Source organism: Heterodontus francisci, chromosome 15 (assembly GCF_036365525.1).
Source record: "Heterodontus francisci isolate sHetFra1 chromosome 15, sHetFra1.hap1, whole genome shotgun sequence".
Lineage (NCBI taxonomy): Eukaryota > Metazoa > Chordata > Chondrichthyes > Heterodontiformes > Heterodontidae > Heterodontus > Heterodontus francisci.
In genome coordinates this window covers 103520625-103547932 of record NC_090385.1, presented here as the reverse complement: position 1 = coordinate 103547932, position 27308 = coordinate 103520625, and the positions used below count along the sequence as shown (strand labels likewise).

At 48.9% G+C, this 27308-nt stretch overlaps 1 protein-coding gene across 1 annotated transcript in view; it reads right to left on the bottom strand.

The window, feature by feature from the left end:
- LOC137377822 (kidney mitochondrial carrier protein 1-like) overlaps positions 1 to 27308 on the bottom strand; it is a 211028-nt gene that overhangs the window by 159537 nt on the left and 24183 nt on the right. The window contains exons 5-6 of the mRNA XM_068047902.1: positions 23586 to 23671; positions 6090 to 6185 (exon numbers count right to left, since the gene is read on the bottom strand). Of these exons, the coding sequence (XP_067904003.1) occupies positions 6090 to 6185; positions 23586 to 23671 (182 nt within the window). The remainder of the gene's footprint in view (positions 1 to 6089; positions 6186 to 23585; positions 23672 to 27308) is intronic.

The window sequence follows — 27308 nt, the reverse complement described above, 5'->3', positions numbered from 1 at the left end:
ACAGAAGACTTTCAAATTTTCTTTTATGTTAGCTGCCAGTCTCTTCTGAAATAAAACACTGTTTTAAGGAGAACATATTTTAAGAATTCTTGTAGATTCCATCATTATATGAAGTCACAGGAACCCTGAGATTTTCTAACTATATCTAGTCACACTGACTGAGAATCTCAGGACTATACGCACTCACACTATAATCCTGGAACACTCTGGCCATAATGTAACCCTGGATTGTGCGTCAAAGCAGCCCACTAACGTCAGGATTCACTGACTGTACCCAGTCACAACGTATTCCTGGTATTTTCTGCTGTACCACTCTCACTGTAACACTGGCATACTCTGCTTGTACCAGTCAGTGTAACCTTGCGACACTCTGGCTAGGTGTAGTCGCACTGTAACCGAGATCCTTTGACTACACCCAGTCATGTGTAACACTGACTTGACTGTCACACCAGTTCCAAAAACCCTGAGATTCTCTGACCATACCCAGTCACAATATCAAACACTACTTCCCATTAGTACCCTCTCAAGTAAACTGAGTGCTAGGCCGGGATTTGGTGCAAGTGGGATCTACGTGCAGAGATGGGAGGAGATGGTGCTTTTATTTTGTTTCATCTCCAGTAGCTGGTGAGTGTTTGTTTTATCTCCAAGCTACGAGACTATAATTTATTACTCCAGATAACTAGTTACTAATTTAGTAAAATAATCAAATAAATAAATAAGGATAGACAGACATTTCAGGTGGTAGGATAGGTGATGTGCGTATAGTGTGGTATAGTGTGTGGAAGTTTGTGGAATGCATTGCAGTTCTGTAGTTATCTGCAGTAAGTGTTTGCAGCTTGAGGAACATAGAACAGTACAGCACAGTACAGGCCCTTCAGCCCACGATGTTGTGTCGAACTTTTAACCTACTCTAAGATCAAACTAACTACCTACCCTTCATTCCACCATCATCCATGTACCTATCCAAGAGTCACTTAAATGCCCCTAATGTATCTGCTTCTACTACCACGCTGGCAGCGCATTCCACGCTCTGTGTAAAGAACCTACCTCTGACATCTCCCCTAAACCTACCTCCAATCACCTTAAAATTATGCCCCCTGGTGATAGCCCTTTCCACCCTGGGAAAAGGTCTCTGGCTATGGCGGCACAGTGGCGCAGTGGTTAGCACTGCAGCCTCACAGCTCCAGGGACCCAGGTTCGATTCTGGGTACTGCCTGTGTGGAGTTTGCAAGTTCTCCCTGTGTCTGCGTGGGTTTTCTCCGGGTGCTCCGGTTTCCTCCCACAAGCCAAAAGACTTGCAGGTTGATAGGTAAATTGGCCATTATAAATTGTCACTAGTATAGGTAGGTGGTAGGGAAATATAGGGACAGGTGGGGATGTTTGGTAGGAATATGGGATTAGTGTAGGATTAGTATAAATGGGTGGTTGATGGTCGGCACAGACTCGGTGGGCCGAAGGGCCTGTTTCAGTGCTGTATCTCTAATCTAATCTATCCACTCTATCTATGCCTCTCATCATCTTGTACCTCTATCAAGTCACCTCTCATCCTTCTTCGCGCCAATGAGAAAAGCCCTAGCTCCCTCAATCTTTCTTCGTAGGACATGCCCTCCAGTCCAGGCAGCATCCTGGTAAATCTCCTCTGCACCCTCTCTAAAGCTTCCACATCCTTCCTATAATGAGGCGACCAGAACTGAACACAATATTCCAAGTGTGGTCGAACCAGGGCCTTATAGAGCTGCAGCATAACCTCGCGGCTCTTAAACTCAATCCCCCTGTTCATGAAAGCTAATACACCATACGCCTTCTTAACAACCCTATCAAACTTGGGTGGCAACTTTGAGCGATCTATGGACATGGACCCCAAGATCCCTCTGTTCCTCCACACTACCAAGAATCCTGTCTTTAAGCCTGTATTCCGCATTCAAATTCGACCTTCCAAAATGAATTACTTCACACTTTTCCAGGTTGAACTCCATCTGCCACTTCTCAGCCCAGCTCTGCATCCTGTCAATGTCCCGTTGCAACCTACAACAGCCTTCCACACTATCCACAACTCCAGCAACCTTCATGTCATCGGCAAACTTGCTAACCCAGCCTTCCACTTCCTCATCCAAGTCATTTATAAAAATCACAAAGAGCAGAGGTCCCAGAACAGATCCTTGTGGAACACCACTGGTCACCGAGCTCCATGCTGAATACTTTCCATCTACTACCACCCTCTGACTTCTCTGGGCCAGCCAATTTTGTATCCAGACAGCCAACCTTCCCTGAATCCCATGCCTCCGTACTTTCTGAATGAGCCTACCATGGGGAACCTTATCAAACGCCTTGCTAAAATCCACATACACCACGTCTACTGCTCTTCCTTCATCAATGTGTTTTGTCACATCTTCAAAGAATTCAATAAGGCTCGTGAGGCATGACCTGCCCCTTACAAAGCCATGCTGACTGTCTCTAATCAAACCATGCTTTTCCAAATAATCATAAATCCTGTCTCTCAGAATCCTCTCCAATAATTTGCCCACTACCGACGCAAGACTGACAGGTCTATAATTCCCAGGGTTATCCCTATTCCCTTTCTTGAACAAGGGAACATTTTCCACCCTCCAATCATCTGGTACTACTCCAGTGGACAGTGAAGACGCAAAGATCATCGCCAAAGGCGCAGCAATCTCTTCCCTCGCTTCCCGTAATATCCTTGGATATATCCCGTCTGGCCCCGGGGACTTATCTGTCCTCATATCATTCAAAATTTCCAGCACATCCTCCCTCTTAACCTCAACCTGTTCGAGCATATCAGCCTGTTCCACACTGTCCTCACAAATGACCAGGTCCCTCTCACTAGTGAATACTGAAGCAAAGTATTCATTTAGGACCTCCCCTACCTCCTCCGACTCCAGGCACAAGTTCCCTCCACTATCCCTGATCGGCCCTACCCTCACTCTGGCCATTCTCTTGTTCCTCACATAAGTGTAGAACGCCTTGGGATTTTCCTTAATCCTACCCGCTAAGACTTTTTCATGTCCCCTTCTAGCTCTCCTAAGTCCATTCTTCAGTTCCTTCCTGGCTACCTTGTAACCCTCTAGAGCCCTGTCTGATCCTTGCTTCCTCAACCTTAAGTAAGCTTCCTTCTTCCTCTTGACTAGCTGTTCCACATCTCGTCATCCAAGGTTCCTTCACCCTACCATCCCTTCCCTGCCTCATCGGGACAAACCTATCCAGCAGTCGCAGCAAGTGCTCCCGAAACAACCTCCACATTTCTGTCATGCATTTCCCTGACCATCTGTTCCCAATTTATGCTCTCCAGTTCCTGCCTAATAGCATTGTAATTCCCCCTCCCCCAATTAAATATCTTCCCATCCCGTCTGCTCCTGTCCCTCTCCATGACTATAGTAAAGGTCAGGGAGTTGTGATCACGATCACAGAAATGCTCTCCCACCGAGAGATCTGCCACCTGGCCTGGTTCGTTGCCAAGCACCAAGTCAGCCTATCGACATATTGAGTCAGGAAACCTTCCTGGACACACCTGACAAAAACTGCTCCATCCAAACTATTTGCACTAAGGAGGTTCCAATCAATATTCAGGAAGTTGAAGTCACCCATGACAACAACCCTGTTACTTCTGCACCTTTCCAAAATCTGCCTCCCAATCTGTTCCTCCGTGTCTCTGTTGCTATTGGGGGGTCTATAGAAAACTCCCAAAAAAGTGACTGCTCCTTTCCTGTTTCTGACTTCCACCCATACTGACTCAGTGGACAAACCCTCCTCGACGACCTCCCTTTCCGCAGCTGTGATACTATTCCTGATTAGCAATGCCACTCCCCCACTCTTTTACCTCCCTCCCTATTCCTTTTGAAACATCTAAACCCCGGAACATCCATTCCTGCCCCTGTGATATTCACGTCTCTGTAATGGCCACAACATCGTAGCTCCAAGTACTGATCCATGCTCTAAGTTCATCACCCTTATTCCTGACACTTCTTGCGTTAAAATAGACACACTTCAACCCATCATACTGGCTGCAACTTTGCCCTGTTAACTGTCTATCCTTCCTCACAGACTCTCTGCACTCGGTATCTGCCTGTTCAACAGCTACCCCATCCACTGATCCGTAGCTCCGGTTCCCAACTTCGGGAACTTCGGCTCAGAGTTGTTGAGCTGGAGTCGGAGCTGCAGACATTGCGGAGCATCAGGGAGGGGGAGAATTACCTGGACACTTTGTTCCGGGAGGCAGTCACAGGTTAAGTAGAACTTTAGTGACTGCGATTCAGGCAGGTATGGGGATCCAGGGTATAGTGATAGAGCAGCCTCAGTCCTCAACTTCAACTAACCGGTACAAGGACTTGCTAACTGTGTGGATGAGAACAAGGAGTGCAGGGTGGATGGGCAAACTGACCATGGCACATGGTGCAGGAAGCCATTCAAGTGGGGGCAGTGGAAAGGAATGTGGTAGTAAATGGGGACAGTATAGTCAGCCAAATAGATACAGTTCTCTGTGGTCACGACTGGGAGTTCCAAAGGTTGTGCTGTCTACTCGGTGCCTTGCGGCTGAAGATGAACTTGGAATGGAAGGGGCGGATCCAGTTGTTGTGGTCCACATAGCAACCAATGACATAAGTAGAACTAGGAATGATGTTATGCTGACTGAGTTTGAGGAGTCAGGGCCCAAATTAAATTGCAGAACCTCTATAGTAATAATCTCTAGATTGTTACCTGAGTCACATGCCAATTCGTGTAGGGTCAAGCAGATTAGAGAATTCAACTAGTGGCTCAAACAGTGGTGTGGGAAGAAGGGATTTCCAGTCGTGGGGCACAGGCACCAGTATGGGGAAAGAGGGAGCTGTTCCGTTGGGATGGGCTCCACATAAAATTGGGCTGGGATCAGTGTCATGGCAAATTGTATAGCTAGGGCTGTGGATAGGGTTTTAAACTAAAAGGCTGGGGTGGGGTTGGGGCGGTGGTGGTGCAGGATTTCAAAACCTAAAGAGAAACGTCAAGACAATAAGAGCAGTGTCCTGATTTTGGTAAAGACAAGCAGAGTGGGACAGAGAGTTTAATGGTAATAGTGCAGTGAATAAAGTCCATGCAAAGAACAGTAGTTAAAAAAAAAAGGCTCTGTCCCTGAATGTGCAAAGCATTCACAATAAGATAGATGAACTAGTGGCACAAATAGTTTAGATCTAATTGCCATTACAGAAACATGGATTCAAGGTGACCAAGGTCAGGAAATAAATCTTCCAAGGTATACAACATTTTGAAAAGACAGACAATGGAAAAGGAGAACGAGTAGCCCTGATAGTAAAGGATGACATAAGGACAAGTTGTGAGAAAGGATCTTGGCTCAGACGATCAGGAAGTAAAATCCGTATGGGTGGAGATTAGAAATAACAATTGTCAGAAAATGCATAGGCCCCTAACAGTAGTTAGACCATGGGACAGAGCATTAAACAAGAAATTATTGGAACCTGTAACAAAGACAACGTAACAACTGTGGGGGACTTTAATCTTCTTACAGACTGGACTAATCAAATTGACTCAGGTGATCTAGATGAGGAGTTTGTGGAATGCTTATGTGACACTTTCCTTGAACAATTTGTTGTGGAACTAACTGGGGATAAAGCTATTTTCTATCTAGTATTGTGCCATGAGGTAGGCTTAACTGGTAATCTCACAGTAAAAGATCCAATCGGAAAAAAAGTGATCACAATACAATTACATTCCACATTCAGTTTGAAAGTGACATACTCCCGTCACAGAAAAGAATCTTAAACTTAAAGCATGGGTATGAGGGGAGAGCTGATCGATTTTCCTAGTCTTACACCCCTGTCAGATACTCCTATAATTCCCCCACCACAAAACTCCTGCAGTCCTATTCCACAGGGAAGTGAATTAAAGTATGGTTTATCATTTCCACCACCACTACAAGATGGCCCTCATTGCCTCCAAGTAGTTCCACCTCTTTCCAGAAAGAATGGCCACTTTGGAAAAGAACTGACATTCAGGAAACTAGGAGTCCAGTGGAAGTCAACAGCTTCAGGAGAGGACAGAAAATAGCACACAGTGATTTACATTGAACATTCAATACATACCCTCCATAAACCTCTGGTGCCCTCTTGCTGATAGATATTAATAAAGTTACCAATCATACTCCCTTGACACATACCACTTTGAGCCTGCATCCGAATCTGAAAAAACAGAATAAACTAGTGAAGAGTCACATGCTGTGTCAGATGTCAGCTAAGACAAGCATTAGAATTGGGATTGTATACTATGATTTTATTATTGAAAAGGGATAATTCTTCCATAGTGAATTACAATTACTCCTCCTCACGTGTGAACTTTAGACAGATTTATAACTTGTTCAGATGAAAATTAAAGCAATTTCATAATAAAGACTGCACTCAGAGCTGGGTTATTGCGCACAGCCACCTGTAGTTCAGCACTGAGAGCTGAGTTATTGTGTGCAGCCACCTGTAGTTCAGCACACAGAGCTGGGTTATTGTGCACAGCCACCTGTAGTTCAGCACGCAGAGCTGGGTTATTGTGTGCAGCCACCTGTAGTTCAGCACTCAGAGCTGGGTTATTGTGCACAGCCACCTGTAGTTCAGCACGCAGAGCTGGGTTATTGTGTGCAGCCACCTGTAGTTCAGCACTCAGAGCTGGGTTATTGTGCACAGCCACCTGTAGTTCAGCACGCAGAGCTGGGTTATTGTGTGCAGCCACCTGTAGTTCAGCACGCAGAGCTGGGTTATTGTGTGCAGCCACCTGTAGTTCAGCACTCAGAGCTGGGTTATTGTGCACAGCCACCTGTAGTTCAGCACGCAGAGCTGGGTTATTGTGTGCAGCCACCTGTAGTTCAGCACGCAGAGCTGGGTTATTGTGCACAGCCACCTGTAGTTCAGCACTGAGAGCTGAGTTATTGTGTGCAGCCACCTGTAATTCAGCACTTGGAGCTCGGTTATTGTGCACAGCAGCCTGTAGCTCAGCACACAGAGCTGGGTTATTGCGCACAGCCACCTGTAGTTCAGCACTGAGAGCTGAGTTATTGTGTGCAGCCACCTGTAGTTCAGCACACAGAGCTGGGTTATTGTGCACAGCCACCTGTAGTTCAGCACTGAGAGCTGAGTTATTGTGTGCAGCCACCTGTAGTTCAGCACACAGAGCTGGGTTATTGTGCACAGCCGCCTGTAGTTCAGCACGCAGAGCTGGGTTATTGTGCACAGCCACCTGTAGTTCAGCACGCAGAGCTGGGTTATTGTGCACAGCCGCCTGTAGTTCAGCACGCAGAGCTGGGTTATTGTGCACAGCCACCTGTAGTTCAGCATTCAGCTCAGTTATCGTGCACAGCCGCCTGTAGTTCAGCACTCGGAGCTCGGTTATTGTGCACAGCCGCCTGTAGTTCAGCACTCGGAGCTCGGTTATTGTGCACAGCAGCCTGTAGCTCAGCACACTGAGCAAAATACAAATTACTGAGGAAAGGAAACACAATTCACTTTCCACAGTGCAGGGGTATCGGGGTCCATGGAGTGGGACTGCAGGAGTATCGGGGGGTGGTGGGACTTCCCCTCAACAAATCCAAGTTTACTGTCCTTGATTAATCCGTGCCTTTCTAACCACAGTTTACACTGTCGCTCAGAATTTATCAGTAATTTACCCACCACAAAGGTTTAGTTAACTGGTCTGAAAGAAGCAAAGTTTTTATTAAGAACCATGCTCATGTATTCCATCTCCAATAGGCTCGACTATTTCCTTAGTTATCTCCTTACTCTTCATATCTTTATAAAACATCCTTGATTATATACTGCCAATTTTTTTCATCTGCTCTCCGCTCTGCTCTCTGCGCTCTGCGCTTTCCTAATTTCTCTCTGCTCATCTACCCATGGACCTTCGGTATGGTGAGGTAGCTGAGGCTAGATGACCAATGGGGCGCCCAAAGCTCCACTTCAAGGATGTTGACTAGACACCTTGGAGTCACTAGCTGGCTGAAGAGGGAAATGGCGACACATCCTGTGGGCGGTGTGTACTACGACGACCAGTGGTTACAGCAGCTTGGCAACAGGCGCCAATGTCAAAAACAACTCACAGCGTCACTTGGCAGCTTCATGTATGTCACTTGTTCTGATGAAAGAACACAGGCCTGAAACATGAACCCTGCTTCTCTCTCCACAGATGTTGCCTGACCTGCTGAGTATTTCCAGCACTTTTTATTTCTGGTCACCATACTTTAGGAAGGATGTGAGGGTCCTTGAGAGGGTGCAGAGGAGATTTACCAGAATGGTTCCAGGGATGAGAGATTTTAGTTACATGGAGAAGCTGGGGTTGTTATCCTTGGAGCAAAGGAGATTGAGGGAAGATTTGATACAAACGTACAAGATTATGACAAGTTTAGGTAAGTTAAACATGGAAAAACTGTTCTCATTAACTGATGGTACAAGGAATAGGGGGACACAGATTTCAGGTTTTGGGAAAGAGATGCAGGGGCAATGTGAGTAAGAACTTACTTTTTCCCCGGCGAGTGGTAATGAACTGGCATGTGCTACCCACGAGGGCGATGGAAGCAGAGACCATCAATGACTTCAAAAGGAACTTGGATGGCCACTTGAAGGAAATAAACTTGCAGAGCTAAGGGGATCGAGTGGGGGTGTGGGACTGACTGTACTGCTCTGTGGAGAGCTGACATGGACGTCATGGGCCAAATCACCCCTTCCTGTGCTGTAAATGCCTGACTTTCCAAAATTGTGCTAATTATTGTACAGACTTTCTACATTAGCCTTTTCAAATTGCATCACTTCATGCTTTACCATATTGAACTCTATATGCCTCGCTTCTGTCCATTTCAGCATACTGTCTATATCATCCTGAAACCTACAACTATCCTCATCATTAACAACTACATTGCCAAGTTTCATACCATCTGCAAATTTTATAAAGTCGCATCCAACACCAGAGGCCAGATCATTTATAAAAATTGCGAAGAGAAAACTCATGTCTTTCCAAATGAAATTTTAGTTTGTCCGTGATAATAGTTTCCAAAAAATCTCACCACTGATGTTAAGCTGACCTGTCCCTTTCCTGAATGGTAGTATTACATGAGAAACCCTTAGTCCTACAACACTAGCCCTGGAACCAATTAGGACTGAAAGATTGTGACTAATGCTTCTGCAGCAACAGCAAAAACAGTAGCAAACGGGAGAGATGGGGTAAAAAGATTGGTGACCTGAGAGCAAAACCAAAGGTGGAGAGATAAAGAGCAGTGACCGGAGAGCAGGATTTAAGTGACTTCTGACAAGGCAGCCAAGCGCCGATGTATTCAGTGTGTTCCCAGCTACGCACATGCAGTTTCTTCCTGCCACCATGGTGTTGCGCATGTGCAGCCAACGTCAGCACCCGGCTCCCTCCGCCGCTCGCCCCCATCCTCCCGCTCCTCAGCCTCGCCGCCCCCTTCCCCCAGCCTCGCCGACCCCAGCCGCCCCCTTCCCCCAGCCTCGCCGACCCCAGCCTCCCGCTCCCCAGCCTCGCCGCCTCCTTCCCCCCGCCTCCCGTCTAGCTGCCTCCCGCTCCCCGCCTCCTTCCCCCGGCCCCCCGCTCCCAGCCGCCCCCTTCCCCCGGCCCCCCGCTCCCAGCCGCCCCCTTCCCTCGGCCCCCCGCTCCCAGCCGCCCCCTTCCCTCGGCCCCCCGCTCCCAGCCGCCCCCTTCCCTCGGCCCCCCGCTCCCAGCCGCCCCCTTCCCTCGGCCCCTCGCTCCCAGCCGCCCCCTTCCCTCGGCCCCTCGCTCCCAGCCGCCCCCTTCCCTCGGCCACTCGCTCCCAGCCGCCCCCTTCCCTCGGCCACTCGCTCCCAGCCGCCCCCTTCCCTCGGCCACTCGCACCCAGCCGCCCCCTTCCCTCGGCCACTCGCACCCAGCCGCCCCCTTCCCTCGGCCACTCGCACCCAGCCGCCCCCTTCCCTCGGCCACTCGCTCCCAGCCGCCCCCTTCCCTCGGCCACTCGCACCCAGCCGCCCCCTTCCCTCGGCCACTCGCACCCAGCCGCCCCCTTCCCTCGGCCACTCGCACCCAGCCGCCCCCTTCCCTCAGCCACTCGCACCCAGCCGCCCCCTTCCCTCAGCCACTCGCACCCAGCCGCCCCCTTCCCTCAGCCACTCGCACCCAGCCGCCCCCTTCCCTCAGCCACTCGCACCCAGCCGCCCCCTTCCCTCAGCCCCTCGCTCCCAGCCGCCCCCTTCCCTCAGCCCCTCGCTCCCAGCCGCCCCCTTCCCTCAGCCCCTCGCTCCCAGCCGCCCCCTTCCCTCAGCCCCTCGCTCCCAGCCGCCCCCTTCCCTCAGCCCCTCGCTCCCAGCCGCCCCCTTCCCTCAGCCCCTCGCTCCCAGCCGCCCCCTTCCCTCAGCCCCTCGCTCCCAGCCGCCCCCTTCCCTCAGCCCCTCGCTCCCAGCCGCCCCCTTCCCTCAGCCCCTCGCTCCCAGCCGCCCCCTTCCCTCAGCCCCTCGCTCCCAGCCGCCCCCTTCCCTCAGCCCCTCGCTCCCAGCCGCCCCCTTCCCTCAGCCCCTCGCTCCCAGCCGCCCCTTCCCTCAGCCCCTCGCTCCCAGCCGCCCCCTTCCCTCAGCCACTCGCTCCCAGCCGCCCCCTTCCCTCAGCCACTCGCTCCCAGCCGCCCCCTTCCCTCAGCCACTCGCTCCCAGCCGCCCCCTTCCCTCAGCCACTCGCACCCAGCCGCCCCCTTCCCTCAGCCACTCGCACCCAGCCGCCCCCTTCCCTCAGCCACTCGCACCCAGCCGCCCCCTTCCCTCAGCCACTCGCACCCAGCCGCCCCCTTCCCTCAGCCACTCGCACCCAGCCGCCCCCTTCCCTCAGCCACTCGCACCCAGCCGCCCCCTTCCCTCAGCCACTCGCTCCCAGCCCCCTTCCCTCAGCCACTCGCTCCCAGCCCCCTTCCCTCAGCCACTCGCTCCCAGCCCCCTTCCCTCAGCCACTCGCTCCCAGCCCCCTTCCCTCAGCCACTCGCTCCCAGCCCCCTTCCCTCAGCCACTCGCTCCCAGCCCCCTTCCCTCAGCCACTCGCTCCCAGCCCCCTTCCCTCAGCCACTCGCTCCCAGCCCCCTTCCCTCAGCCACTCGCTCCCAGCCCCCTTCCCTCAGCCACTCGCTCCCAGCCCCCTTCCCTCAGCCACTCGCTCCCAGCCCCCTTCCCTCAGCCACTCGCTCCCAGCCCCCTTCCCTCAGCCACTCGCTCCCAGCCCCCTTCCCTCAGCCACTCGCTCCCAGCCCCCTTCCCTCAGCCACTCGCTCCCAGCCTCACCGCCGCCTTCCCTCAGCCACTCGCTCCCAGCCTCGCCACCCTCTTCCCTCAGCCACTCGCTCCCAGCCTCACCGCCCTCTTCCCTCAGCCACTCGCTCCCAGCCTCACTGCCGCCTTCCCCCAGCCACTCGCTCCCAGCCTCACCGCCGCCTTCCCCCAGCCACTCGCTCCCAGCCTCACCGCCCTCTTCCCTCAGCCTCACCGCCCTCTTCCCTCAGCCTCACCGCCCTCTTCCCTCAGCCACTCGCTCCCAGCCTCGCCGCCCTCTTCCCTCAGCCACTCGCTCCCAGCCTCACCGCCGCCTTCCCTCAGCCACTCGCTCCCAGCCTCACCGCCCTCTTCCCTCAGCCACTCGCTCCCAGCCTCACCGCCCTCTTCCCTCAGCCACTCGCTCCCAGCCTCACCGCCCTCTTCCCTCAGCCACTCGCTCCCAGCCTCACCGCCGCCTTCCCCCAGCCACTCGCTCCCAGCCTCACCGCCCTCTTCCCTCAGCCACTCGCTCCCAGCCACTCATATCAGGCCTCATTGATTCCTCCCCCTTGCCGCCCGAAGCGGCAGGGGCGGTGAGCAAGCCGCTGAAGTCGCAAGGCAGGCAGCGAGCAGTCGAGAGATGACGGGGTGATGCGGGAGCCAGTGGCCGAGAAGTGGGAAGCGGCGAAGCCTGGAATGAGCGACCTTGGGGAGTGTGGTGGCGGGAAGCGGGAGCGAGCAGCCGAGGTGGGGAAGCGGTGAGGGCAGGAGCTAACGGCTGAGGGAAGGCAGCAGTAAGGCGGGGAGCAAGTGGCTGAGGAGGGAGAAGCGGTGAGCAGACAGGCGCAGGAGCGAGCGAAGAAAAGCTTCTATTTGAATTATCGCCCAGAATCCATTTGCACTGCTGTAATTCTGCAAGACAATAAGCCACATGACTATTTCCAAAAGCTGTATGTTCGAATAAGCATAATATAAAGAGCGAATTGAAAGATGCCTTACAGTGAGATTACTTGGGCCTGTACTAGCACAGGTACCATTGGGGATGGGATGGAGGTGGCGATCGCAGCCCCTGTGGGGATTTGGGTTTAAGGCTGCATTTGTCAAACTGAGTAGTGCCATCTTTAATACTGGCAGCTGCATGAGGGGTCGCAGACAGTGATGTTTCAGTGGATGAGGCTGCATTTGTACTGCGCCACCTAGTGGTTGTGTTGTCAGCAAACACAACCAGATATATATTGATTCTTTTATTAAATTGGAGAGCCTGGAACAAGAAGCTTAGACCTGAATGAGTTCAAAGGGTGGAGCAGCAGAGTGACTGGAGCCCAGAGCGAGCACAAGCATCAGGAAGTCCTGAGTGTATCTCGTTTTCTTACCAGTATTCAGTTCTGACCACCGGAAAGGACAATCGCTCATCTGGGAAGCACTGCCAGAACCAAGTCCATTGCACCCATGGGTGGCTTAACTTGCAGAGGCGGGCAGGAGGGTCAGGAAAGCAATAGTAATAGGCGACTGGTGAACAGACAAACATTTCTGCAGGAGCAGACGTGACTCCAGGATAGTGGTAGAAGGATTAGAGGGGACATGAGGACAAACTTTTTCACCCAGAGGGTGGTGGGTGTCTGGAATTCACTGTTAGGAAGAGTGGTGGAGGCAGAAATTCTCAACTCTTTTAAAAAGGTATCTGGACATGGACCTGAAGTACTATAACTTGCAAGGCTATGGACCAGGTGCTGGAAGGCGGGATTCGTTTGCGCGGCTAGATTTTTCAGCCAGCACAGACACGATGGGCTGAAAGGCCTCCCTCTGTGCTGTAGTATTCCTATGGTCTGTTGCCTCCTTGGTGCCAGGGTCAAGAACATGTCCACACAACGAATAAAAGGTGGGACTCCCAAATCTAGACCCCCCTGGATGTCAAGGAGCATACAGAGTAGGATAGGCAAAAAGAGAAAGCTTGTTTCACATACCAAAGAACAAAGAACAGTACAGTGCAGGAACAGGCCATTCGGCCCTCCAAGCCTGCGCCAATCTTGATGCCTGCCTAAACTAAAACCTTCTGCACTTCCTGGGACCGTATCCCTCTATTTCCATACTATTCATTTATTTGTCAAGATGCCTCTTAAACGTCGCTATCGTATCTACTTCTACCACCTCTCCCAGCAGCAAGTTCCAGGCACTCACCACCCTCTGTATAAAGAACTTGCCTCGCACATCCCCTCTAAACTTTGCCCCTCCCACCTTAAACCTATGTCCCCTAGTAACTAACTCTTCCACCCTGGGAAAAAGCTTCTGACCAAAAGCTCAATATTGCAGAAAGCCTAAAAGTGAAGGGGTGAAATTAAAAAGGAAATTAGGAAAGCAAAGAGATGGCATAAATAAATAGCAAGTAAAAACAAGGAAAACCCAAAGATGTTTTATAAATGCATAACAAGCAAGAGGATAATTAAGGGAAAAAGGTAGGGCCAATTAGAGATCAAAAATGTGTGCGCAGGCAGAAGATATGGGCATGGTTCTCAATGAATACTTTTCAGTCTGTTCGCACAAAAGAGGGGGCAGAAACAAACATTGTAGTTATGGAGCAGAAATGTGAAATATTGGATGAGACAAACAAAGCGAGGGAGGAAATATGAAGGTGCTTATCAGTGTGTAAATGACCAAGCCAGAATGAAATGTATTCCAGACAGCTATGGGAAGCAAAGGAAGAAACAGCAGAGACTTTGACCATCATTTTCCAATCCTCTCTGGCTAAAGGTGTGGTGCCAAAGACTGGGGGACTACTAACGTACTGTTGTTTAAAAAGGGAGAAAGGGATAGCCAGAGTAATTACAGGCCAGCCAGCCTAAACTCGGTAGTTTTCAAATTATTCGAAAAATTCTGACAGACAAATAAATAGTCATTTAGAGAGGCATGGATTAACCAAGGACAGTCAGCATGGATTTAAGGGAAGGTTGTCTCTGACTAACTTGTTTAATTTTTTGAGGAATTAACAAGGAGGATCGATGTGGGTAGCACATTTGATGTAGACCACATGGATTCCAGCAAGGCTTTTGACAAGGTCCCACAGAGCAGTCTGATCAGAAATTAAAAACTCATGGGATCAGAGGGAAAGTGGCAAATTGGATCCAAAATTGGCTCATTGGCAAGAAGGGTTATGGTTGATAGGTGTTTTTGAGACTTGTAGGGTGTTTCCAGTGGGGTTCCACAAGGCTCAGTACTGGGTCCTTTGCTATTGGTGGTATATATTAATGCTTCAGTCCTAAATGTAGGGGCATGATTAAGAATTTGCAGATGACATGAAAATTGGCCATGTGGTTGGTGGTGAGGAAGATATCAATGGACTGGGCAGAAAAGTGGCAAATGGCATTAAATGTAGGGAGCCACAGATTTATGGTGATTGCAAAAGAAGCAACAGCAACAGAAGGAAAAACTTCTTTACGCGGCAACTGGGTAAGGGGCTGGAATGCACTGCCTGAAAGTGTGGTGGAGGCAGATTCAATTGAGGCCTTCAAAAGAGAACTGGTAATTCACAGAATCACAGAACAATACAGTGCAGAAGAGGCCCATCGAGTCTGCACCGATGCATTAAAACACCTGACCTAATCCCATTTGCCAGCACTTGGCCCATAGCCTTGAATGTTATGACGTCCCAAATGCTCATCCAGGTACTTTTTAAAGGATGTGAGGCAACGTGTCTCTACCACCCTCCCAGGCAGGGCATTCCAGTCACCACCCTCTGGGTAAAAAAGTTCTTCCTCAAATCCCCCTTAAACCTCCTGCCCCTCACCTTAAACTTGTGACCCCTCGTAACTGACCCTTCAACTAAGGGGAACAGCTGCTCCCTATCCACCCTGTCCATGCCCCTCATAATCTTATATGCCTTGATCAGGTCACCCCTCAGTCTTCTCTGCTCCAGCGAAAACAACCCAAGCCTATCCAACCTCTCTTCATAGCTTAAATGTTTCATCCCAGGCAACATCCTGGTGAATCGCCTCTGTACCCCCTCCAATGCAATCACATCCTTCCTATAATGTGGCGACCAGAATTGCACACAGTACTCCAGCTGTGGCCTTACCAAAGTTCTGTACAACTCCAACATGACCTCCCTGCTTTTGTAATCTATGCCTCGATTGATAAAGGCAAGTGTCCCATATGCCTTTTTCACCACCCTATTAACCTGCCCTTCTGCCTTCAGAGATCTATGGACAAACATGCCAAGGTCCCTTTGTTCCTCAGAACCTCCCAGTGTCAGGCCATTCATTGAATACTTCTGTGTCACATTACTCCTTCCAAAGTGTATCACCTCACACTTTTCAGCGTTAAATTCCATCTGCCACTTTTCTGCCCATTTGACCATCCCGTCTATATCTTCCTGTAACCTAAGACACTCAACCTCACTGTTAACCACTCGGCCAATCTTTGTGTCATCCGCGAACTTACTGATCCTACCCCCCACATAGTCATCCATGTCGTTTATATAAATGACAAACAATAGGGGACCCAGCACAGATCCCTGTGGTACGCCACTGGACACTGGCTTCTCGTCACTAAAACAGCCGTCTGTCATCACGCTCTGTCTCCTACAGCTAAGCCAATTTTGAATCCACCTTATCAAGTTACCCTGTATCCCATGTGCATTTGCTTTCTTGATAAGTCTCCCATGTGGGACCTTGTCAAAGGCTTTGCTGAAATCCATGTAAACTACATCAACTGCACTACCCTCATCTACACACCTGGTCACATGCTCAAAAAATTCAATCAAATTTGTTAGGCATGACCTCCCTCTGACAAAGCCATGCTGACTATTCCTAATCAAACTTTGCCTCTCCAAGTGGAGATAGATTCTCTCCTTCAGAATTTTCTCCAATAGTTTCCCTACCACTGACATGAGACTCACTGGCCTGTAGTTCCCCGGCTTATCTCAACTACCTTTCTTAAATAGTGGGACCACATTAGCTGTTCTCCAGTCCTCTGGCACCTCCCCCATGGCCAGGGAGGAATTAAAAATTTGGGTCAGAGCCCCTGCAATCTCCACCCTCGCCTCCCACAGCATCCTGGGACACAAATCGTCCAGACCTGGAGATTTTCCCACTTTTAAGCCTTCCAAAACCTCCAATACCTTGTCACTCCCCATGACAATTTGCTCAAGAACCTCACAGTCTCTCTCTCTCTCTCTCTCTCTCTCTCTCTCATTTCCATATCTACATCCTCATTCTCTTGGGTGAAGACAGATGTGAAGTATTCGTTTAACACCCTACCAATGTCCTCTGGCTCCACCCACAAATTTCCCCCTTGGACCCTATTCTTTCCCTGGATATCCTCTTCCCATTGATATACTTATAGAATATCTTGGGATTGTCCCTACTTTTACCAGCCAGAGCTTTCTCATATCCCCTCTTTGCTCTCCTAATTGCTTTCTTGAGCACCATCCTACACTTTCTGTATTCCACTAATGCTTCCATTGATTTGCTCTTCTTGTATTTGCTAAAAGCCTCTCTTTTCCTTCTCATCGTACCCTGACTGTATCTGGAGAGAAATAATTTGCAGGCTATGGGAAAAAGGCAGGGGAGTAGGACTACGTGAGCTGATCTTGCAGAGAGCTTGCACAGATACAATGGGCCGAATGGCCTCTTCTGTGCTGTTGAGCTTTCGGTATGTGAAATAAGCTTTCTCTTTTTGCCTATCCTACTCTGTATGCTCTTTGACATCCGGGGGGTGGGGTGGGTGGGGGGGTCTAGATTTGGGAGTCCCACCTTTTATTCGTTGTGTGGACATGTTGTTCTTGACCCTGGCACCAACATACCATAGAAATATTACAGTACAGAGGGAGGCCTTTTTGCCCATCGTATCTGTGCCGGCTGAAAAATCTAGCCTCACAATCTAATGATTCTATGAAGTGTGAGGTACTGAACCATCTCTCCAAGAGTTAAGAATGATTCAGTTTGGAAGGGTAGGTGGACAGTATTTGAAACTACACCATCTGATCGATAGGGTCTCACGATTCCTGGCTCATCCTGCAATGCAAGATAACCCCTGGCTTCTCTTCACTACAAACCATCTTCTTAAAGGCCATTCCCCTCCCCCTCCAACATGTGCAAGTAACACATGGGCTTCTCTGTCACTATGAGAGAAATAATCTATTCAGCTGCCTCTGCCGTCTACCCTAGCCTACCAGGCCAAATGTCCTCTACGCTTCCCCTCTACCCTAACCTCCTCTCCTCAAAAAACCCTTGACCACTCCACCCTTGCCAACGACCATCCAATCTTCAACCTCTCTTCCCTCTCAAAGTCAGAGTCGGACAGCAGAGAAACAGGTCCTTCGGCCCACCGCATCCATGCTGACCATAAAGCCTATCTATACTAATCCCACCTGCCTGCATTAATTCCATATCACTCTGTGCCTTGCTCATTCATGTACCTGCTCAGATGCCTCTTAAATGTTGCTGCCTCCACCACCTCCTCTGGCTCATTCCAGATACCCATTAATCTTTGTGTGAAAAATTTACCCCTTTGATCCCCTTCAAACCTCCTCCTGCTCATCTTAAATCTATGCCCTCTAGTTTTAATCACCCCCACCATGGGAAACAGACTCTGGCTAGCTACCCTATCTATGCCTCTCAATTTTATATACCTCGATCATGTCCCCTCTCAGCCTCCTTCGCTTCAGGGAAAACAGACCCAGCCTATTCAATCTCTCTTTATAACTCAAGCCCTCCAAACCAGGCAACATCCTTGTGAATCTTTTCTGCACCCTCTCTGACTTAATCACATCTTTCCTGTAGTGCGGCGCCCAGAACTGCACACGGTAATCCAAATGCGGCCGAACCAAAGTTATGTACAACTGTAACATGACGACACAACTCTTGTACTCAATGCCTCGGCCGATGAAGGCAAGCATGCCATACGCCTTCTTCACCATCTACCTGTGTTGCCACTTTCAGGGAACTATGTACTTGCACCCCAAGGTCTCTGTGCTTAAGAACACTACCCAGGGCCCTGCCATTCAGTGTATATGTCCTGCCCTGGTTTAACTTCCCAAAATGCATCACTTCACACTTGTCTGCATTAAATTCCATTTGCCAATCCCTTGCCCATTTCCCCAGTTGATCTATAGCCTGTTGTAACCTGAGACAACCTTCTTCACTGTCCACTATACCACCAATTTTGGTGTCATCTGCAAACTTACTAATCATGCCCACTACATTCACATCCAAGTCATTAATATATATGACAAACAACAAAGGGCCCAGAACCGATCTCTGCGGCACACCACTGGTAAACGGCCTCCAATGTGAAAAACAACCCTCCACTACCACCCTCTGCCTCCTATCACCAAGCCAATTTTGCATCAAATTTGCTAGCTCACCCTGGATCCAGTGTGTTCGAACTTTCTGGACCAGCCTACCATGCAGGACCTTGTCAAAGGTCTTCCTAAAGTCCATGTAGACAACGTCCATCGCCCTGCCCTCGTCAATCCTCTTGGTTACCTCCTCCAAAAACTCAATCAAATTCGTGAGACATGATTTCCCATGCACAAAGCCATGCTGACTTATCCCTAATCAGACCATGCCTTTCCAAATGCATATAAATCCTGTCTCTCAGAATCCCTTCCAATAACTTTCCCACCACGGATATAAGGCTCATCAGCCTGTAGTTCCCTGGCTTATCCCTGCTGCCCTTCTTAAATAAAGGCACAACATTAGCTATCCTCCAGTCTTCCGGTACCTCACCCGTGGCTAACAATGATACAAAAATCTCTGCCACCGCCCCAGCAATCTCCTCCCTTGCTTCCCATAGCATCCAAGGATACACCTGGTCAGGCCCCACCTTAATGCGCTTCAAAACCTCCAATACCTCCTCCTTTGTAATGTTGATATGCTCCAGAATATCACTGTTCCCTCCCTTGAACTCATTAGCTTCCATGACCTTCTCCATGGCAAATACGGACGAGAAATATTCATTCAAGACCTCGCCCATTTCCCATGGCTCCACACATTGCCACACTGACCCTTAAGGGGATCTACTCTGTCCCTAGCTACCCTTTTACTCTTAATATGCTTATAGAATCTTTTAGGATTCTCCTTTATCTTATCTGCCAGGGAAATTACATGGCCCCTTTTCGCCCTAATTTCCTTCTTAAGTGTATTCCTACATCCCCTATACTCCTTCAGGGACTCACTTGATCCCAGTTGCCGAAACCTGACATATACCTCCTTCTTTGTCTTGACCAGACCCTCAATATCCCTCGTCAACCAAAGTTCCCCAAACTTGCCAGCCTGGTCATAGATTCATAGAGTCGTACAGCATAGAAACAGGCCCTTCAGCCCCACCGCGTCCATGCCGACCATAATGCCGATCTATACTAATCCTACCTGCCTGCATTAATTCCACATCCCTCTATGCCTTGCTCATTCAAGTACCTGTCCAGATGCCTCTTAAATGTCACTGCTGTTACTGCCTCCACCACCTCCATCCCTCAGGAACATGCCAGCCCTGAACTCTTCCTATCTCACTTTTAAAAGCCTCCCACTTGCCAGATGTCCCTTTACCTGTAAACAGCCTCTCCCATTCAACTTTTGAGAGTTCCTGTCTGATGCCATCGAAATTAGCCTTCCCCCAATTTAGGACTTCAACCTGAGGACCAGTCCTATCCTTTTCCATATCTATCTTGAAGCTAATAGAGTTATGGTCACTGGTCCCAAAGTGCTCCCCCACTGACACATCAATCACCTGCCCAGCCTCATTTCCTAAGAGGAGGTAGAGTGTAGCTCCTTCTTTAGTAGGGCCATCCACATACTGCTTCAGAAAACTATCCTGGACACACTTAAATTCTTCCCCATCTGATCCCTTAGCAGTCCCAGTCAATATTAGGGAAGTTAAAATCACCTATTACAACCTTATAATTCCTACACCTTTGTGATTTCCCTACATATATGCTCCTCCACTTCCCTTTTGACTATTGGGGGGCCTATAGTATAATCCCAAAGTGATCACCTCTTTCTTATTTCTAAGTTCTACCCATATGGCCTCGCTGGACATTCCCCCCGGGATATCCTCTCTAAGTACTGACGTGATATCCTCCCTAATCAATAGTGCAACTCCCCCTCCTCTCTTACCTCCAGCTCTGTCACGCCGGAAGGATCGGAACCCCGGAACATTGAGCTGCCAGTCCTGCCCATCCCTCAACCCCGTTTCCGTAATAGCTATATCACAATCCCATGTACCAATCCATGCTCTGAGTTCATCTGCCCTACCAGTAAGGCTTCTTGCATTAAAGTAAATGACGTTAAGCCTACCAGACCTTCCACACTCCCTGTCCTGCCCCTGCCCGGCCTGTCTACTGGACTTGCTTACTTTAACCTCTACATTTGCCTCAACTATCTCATCTGAGAGACTACTACTTTAGGTCCCACCCCCCCTGCAAGACTAGTTTAAACCCTCCCGAGTAATACTAGCAAACCTCCCCGCAAGGATATTGGTCCCCTTCTAGTTTAAATACAACCCGTCCTTCTTGTACAGGTCACCTCTGCACCAGAAGAGATCCCAATGATCCAAGTCGCTGAAGCCCTCCCGCCTACACCAGCTCTTCAGCCACGCATTCATTTGCCTTATTCTCCTATTCCTACCCTCACTAGCATGTGGCACAGGAAGTAATCCTGAGATTACAACCCTAGAGGTCCTGCTTTTTAACCTTCTGCCTAACTCCCTATATTCACTTTGCACGACCTCATCTCTCTTCCTGCCTATGTCATTAGTACCAATATGGACCACGACCTCTGGCTGCTCACCCTCCCCTTTCAGAATGTCCTGCAGCCACTCAGACATCTTGGACCCTAGCACCAGGGAGGCAACATACCATCCTGGAGTCTCGTTTGTGGCCACAAAAACACCTATCTGCACCCCTTACGATAGAATCCCCCATCATTAGGGGTGGCACAGTGGCACGCACCGCAGCCTCACAGCTCCAGTGACCCGGGTTCAGTTCTGGGTACTGCCTGTGCGGAGTTTGCAAGTTCTCCCTGTGACCGCGTGGGTTTCCGCCGGGTGCTCCGGTTTCCTCCCACAGCCAAAGACTTGCAGGTTGATCGGTAAATTGGCCATTGTAAATTGCCCCTAGTGTAGGTAGGTGGCAGGAGAATTGAGGGAAGGTGGGGATGTGGTAGGGAATATGGGATTAATGTAGGATTAGTATAAATGGGTGGTTGATGGTCAGCACAGACTTGGTGGGCCGAAGGGCCTGTTTCAGTGCTGTATCTCTCTATGACTATGACTCTTCCAACCCTTTTCCTCCCCTGCTGTGCAGCGTAGCCCTCCGTGGTGCCACGAACTTGGCTGCTTTCCCCTGGGAGGTCATCCCCAACAGTATCCAAAGCGGTATATCTGTTTGAGAGGGCAACGGCCACAGGGGATTCCTGCACTACCTGCCTGCGCCTACTACTCAGTCTGGTGGTCACCAATCTCTTTTCTGCCTGTGCAGCCATTACCTGCAGTGTGACCACCTCACTAAACTTGCTATCCACGATGTCCTCAGCATCGCGGATGCTCCACAGTGAATCCAACCGCAGCTCCAACTCCGTAATGCGGGTAGCCAGTAGCTGCAGATGGATACACTCCCTGCACACATGGTCATCAGTGACACTAGAAGCGTCCCTGATTTCCCACATAGCGCAAGAAGAGCAGATCAAGGGGCTGAGCTCTCCTGCCATGACTTACCCTTAGATTAGTTACTCCCTTAATTAAAAAATACTAATTACACTTGGAGCTTTGTTCGATCCACTCCAATCTAAAGTCCTTAAAAATAAAACACTTTCGTAGTACTTTGAACATGTTGCTGCCTCTCAAATCCATGCCCATCATTCGCACAATTTTATGTTTGAACTCAATCAGGTTTCTACCCTGCCACAGTGCTGAAAGGGCCATCAAAGTAAATAAATAACATCCTCTGTGACTGTGGTAAACTATCCCTGCTCATCCTTCTTGACCCGTCTGCAGCCTTTGACACAATTGACACACCATCCTCCTCCAGCGCTCTTTGTTGTCCATCTGGGTGGGCCTGCACTCGCCTGGTTTCCTTTTTATCTAGTCAGTCAAAGCCAGAGAATCATCTGCAATGGCTTCTCTTTCCGCTCCAGCATATTTACCTTCAAGGATTTATCCTTAGCCTCCCTATTTCTTAACTACATGCTGCCTCTGAGAAACATCATCCAGAAACACATCAGGTTCCACATGTACAATGATGACAGCCAGCTCCACCTCATTATCACCTCTCTCAATCCCTCCACTGCCTCTGATTTCTCACTGTTTTTCTGACTTCGAGTACTGGATGAGCAGAAATCTCCTCCAACTAAATATTAGGAAGATCAAAGCCAAAGTCTTCAGTTGCGGTCACCAACTTGCATCCCTCTCCCTGATCACTGCCTGAGGCTGAACGAAACCTTTGGTAACTTTGGTGTCCCATTTGACCCTGAACTTAACTTTCGATCCTATATCCTCTCAATCACCAAGACCACTACTTCCACCTCTATCATTCATCTCCACCCCTACCTCTGCTCATGTACTGCTGAAACACTCCTCCATGCCTTTGTTACCTCCAGTCTCGACTATTCCAACGCTCTCGTGGCCAGCCTCCCATCTTCCACTCTCTGTAACCTTGAGCTCACCCAAAATTCTGCTTACCATAACTTAACTCGCACCAAGCCAGTCACCTACCCCTTTGCTCGCTGACCTACACTGACTCCCAGTTGAGCAACATCTCAAATTTATAATTCGCATCCTTGTGTTGAAATCCCTCTATAATCTTGTCCCTTTCCTATCTGTAACCTCCTCCAGCTTTCCAACGCACTGAAATATCAACATTTCTCCAATTCTGGCCTTTTGCACATTTTCGGTTTTCATCATCTACCATTAGTGGCCATGCCTTCAACTAGCTAGGCCCAAAGCTCTGGAATTCTCTCCCTAAACCTTTCTCCCTTGCAATCTCTTCCTCTTCATTCAAGATACTGCTTTAAACCTATCTCTTTGACAAAGCTTTTGATCACTTGTCCTAATATCTCCTTACTTGGTTTTTGGTTGTCCAATTATGTTTGATTAACACTCATCTGAATCACTTTTGGATATTTTATTACATTAAAAGCACCATACAAATGCAAGATGTTGTTGTCAAGGAGCATGGAGGCCCTGATGTGGAGGGAGAAATTGAAACACAGTATTTTCTAAATTTTCTATTCGGGTAGAAACACATTCCAGGCTTCCATTAGCACACAGCTCCTCAACTCGTGACTGAGCTTGGTTTCCCATAGGCATGCATTACTTGAGAATGATTCCAGGTACCTTTAGAACATCTGTAGGATTGGCGATCGAGGACGAAACTACTCCAGCAAGAATCCCACACAGAACATTTACAAGGAGTGTTTCATCTATAAATTGAAAAACAATTCATGAGTGGAAAGCCAAGTCAAGGGCACAGCAGTCAGGCGTAATTGTTGGCACTTAAAAAAATAATTAAGGGTACATGTATCAAAAGACAAATGAAATTTGTTCTCCCCAGCACCACCACACTGAAAATCAATGCTTACTTTCCAACCAGCTTATTTGAATTACATTGATAAGCCTCTTTCCGACGAAGATTTTAAATGTTTTGTTGAAGTACTTTTAATCAGAATTTCTTATTCACAATCACTGGGCCAAGTGTTATTATACTGACATTCCTGTTCACAACCGTCTCCCAGCATTAGTAGCCAAGACTTCAACTATCCAGGCCCAAAGCTCTGGAATCCCCTCCCTAAACAAAGTCTCACAGAAGAGATTAGTGTGTAAAATTAAAGTGCATGGGATTGGGGGGGTAATGTACTGCAATGGATAGAAAATTGGTTGGCAGACAGGAAAGAAAGAGGAATAAACGGGTCTTTTTCCAAATGGCAGGCAGTGACTAGTGGGGTACCACAGGGATCGGTGCTAGGACCCCAGTTATTCACAATATATAGTCATGATTTAGAGGAGGGAACGAAATGTAACATCTCCAAATTTTGCAGATGACACAAAACTGGGCGGGAGGGTGAGTTGTGAGGAGGGTGCAGACAGGCTTCAGGTTGATTTGGACAAGTCGAGTGAGTGGGCTAATGCATGGCAGATGCAGTATAATGTGGATAAATGTGAGGTTATCCACTTTGGTAGCAAAAACAGGAAGGCAGATTATCTGAACGGCGATAAACAGAGAGGGGAATATGTGCATGCAGGTGCAACAGGCAGTAAAAAAGGCAAATGGTATGTTGACCTTCAAAGAACAAAGAAAATTACAGCACAGGAACAGGCCCTTCGGCCCTCCAAGCCTACGCCGATCCAAATCCTCTATCTCAACCTGTCGCCTATTTTCTAAGGGTCTGTATCTCTTTTCTTCCTGCCCATTCATGTATCTGGCTAGAAACATCTTAAAAGACGCTATCGTGCCCGCGTCTACCACCTCCGCTGGTAATGCGTTCCATGCACCCACCACCCTCTGCGTAAAGAACTTTCCACGCATATCCCCCCTAAACTTTTCCCCTTTCACTTTGAACTCGTGTCCCCTTGTAATTGAATCCCCCACTCTGGGAAAAAGCTTCTTGCTATCCACCCTGTCTATACCTCTCATGGTTTTGTACACCTCAATCAGGTCCCCCCTCAACCTCCGTCTTTCTAATGAAAATATTCCTAATCTACTCAACCTCTCTTCATAGCTAGCGCCCTCCATACCAGGCAACATCCTGGTGAACCTCCTCTGCACCCTCTCCAAAGCATCCACATCCTTTTGGTAATGTGGCGACCAGAACTGCACGCAGTATTCCAAATGTGGCCGAACCAAAGTTCTATACAACTGTAACATGACCTGCCAACTCTTGTACTCAATACCCCGTCCGATGAAGGAAAGCATGCCGTATGCCTTCTTGACCACTCTATTGACCTGCGTTGCCACCTTCAGGGAACAATGGACCTGAACACCCAAATCTCTCTGTACATCAATTTTCCCCAGGACTTTTCCATTTACTGTATACTTCACTCTTGAATTGGATCTTTTAAAATGCATCACCTCGCATTTGCCCTGATTGAACTCCATCTGCCATTTCTCTGCCCAACTCTCCAGTCTATCTATATTCTGCTGTATTCTGACAGTCCCCTTCACTATCTGCTACTCCACCAATCTTAGTGTCGTCTGCAAACTTGCTAATCAGACCACCTATACTTTCCTCCAAATCATTTATGTATATCACAAACAACAGTGGTCCCAGCACGGATCCCTGTGGAACACCACTGGTCACACGTCTCCATTTTGAGAAACTCCCTTCCACTGCTACTCTCTGTCGCCTGTTGCCCAGCCAGTTCTTTATCCATCTAGCTAGTACACCTTGGACCCAATGCGCCTTCACTTTCTCCATCAGCCTACCATGGGGAACCTTATCAAACGCCTTACTGAAGTCCATGTATACGACATCTACAGCCCTTCCCTCATCAATCAACTTTGTCACTTCCTCAAAGAATTCTATTAAGTTGGTAAGACATGACCTTCCCTGCACAAAACCATGTTGCCTATCACTGATAAGCCCATTTTCTTCCAGATGGGAATAGATCCTATCCCTCAGTATCTTCTCCAGCAGCTTCCCTACCACTGACGTCAGGCTCACCGGTCTATAATTACCTGGATTTTCCCTGCTACCCTTAAGCAAGGGGACAACATTAGCAATTCTCCAGTCCTCCGGGACCTCACCCGTGTTTAAGGATGTTGCAAAGATATCTGTTAAGGCCCCAACTATTTCCTCTCTCGCTTCCCACAGTAACCTGGGATAGATCCCATCCGGACCTGGGGACTTGTCCACCTTAATGCCTTTTGGAATACCCAACACTTCCTCCCTCCTTATGCCGACTTGACCTAGAGCAATCAAACATCTGTCCCTAACCTCAACATCCGTCATGTCCCTCTCCTCGGTGAATACCGATGCAAAGTACTCGTTTAGAATCTCACCCATTTTCTGACTCCACGCATAACTTTCCTCCTTTGTCCTTGAGTGGGCCAATCCTTTCTCTAGTTCCCCTCTTGCTCCTTATGTATGAATAAAAGGCTTTGGGATTTTCCTTAACCCTGTTTGCTAAAGATAGTCCATGACCCCTTTTAGCCCTCTTAATTCCTCGTTTCAGATTGCGCCAACAATCCCGATATTCTTTCAAAGCTTCGTCTTTCTTCAGCCGCCTAGACCTTATGTGTGCTTCCTTTTTCCTCTTAGCTAGTCTCACAATTTCACCTGTCATCCATGGTTCCCTAATCTTGCCATTTCTACCCCTCATTTTCATAGGAACATGCCTCTCCTGCACGCTAATCAACCTCTCTTTAAAAGCCTCCCACATATCACATGTGGATTTACCTTCAAACAGCTGCTCCCAATCTACATTCCCCAGCTCCTGCCGAATTTTGGTATAGTTGGCCTTCCCCCAATTTAGCACTCTTCCTTTAGGACCACTCTCGTCTTTGTCCATGAGTATTCTAAAACTTACGGAATTGTGATCACTATTCCCAAAGTAGTCCCCTACTGAAACGTCAACCACCTGGCCCGGCTCATTTCCCAACACCAGGTCCAGTATGGCCCCTTCCCGAGTTGGACTATTTACATACTGCTCAAGAAAACCCTCCTGGATGCTCCTTACAAATTCTGCTCCATCTAGACCTCTAACATTAAGTGAATCCCAGTCAATGTTGGGAAAATTAAAATCTCCTATCACCACCACCACCACTTCGTAGCAAGAGGATTCAAGTACAGGGGCAGGGATGTCTTGCTGCAATTATACAGGGCCTTGGTGAGGCCACACCTGGAATATGGTGTGCAATTTTGGTCTCCTTATCTGAGGAAGGATGTTCTTGCTATAGAGGGAGTGCAGCGAAGGTTTACCAGACTGATTCCTGGGATCGCAGGACTGACTTATGAGGAGAGATTGAGTCGGTTAGGATTATATTCGCTGGAGTTCAGAAGAATGAGGGGGATCTCATAGAAACCTATAAAATTCCAACAGGACTTGACTGGGTAGATGCAG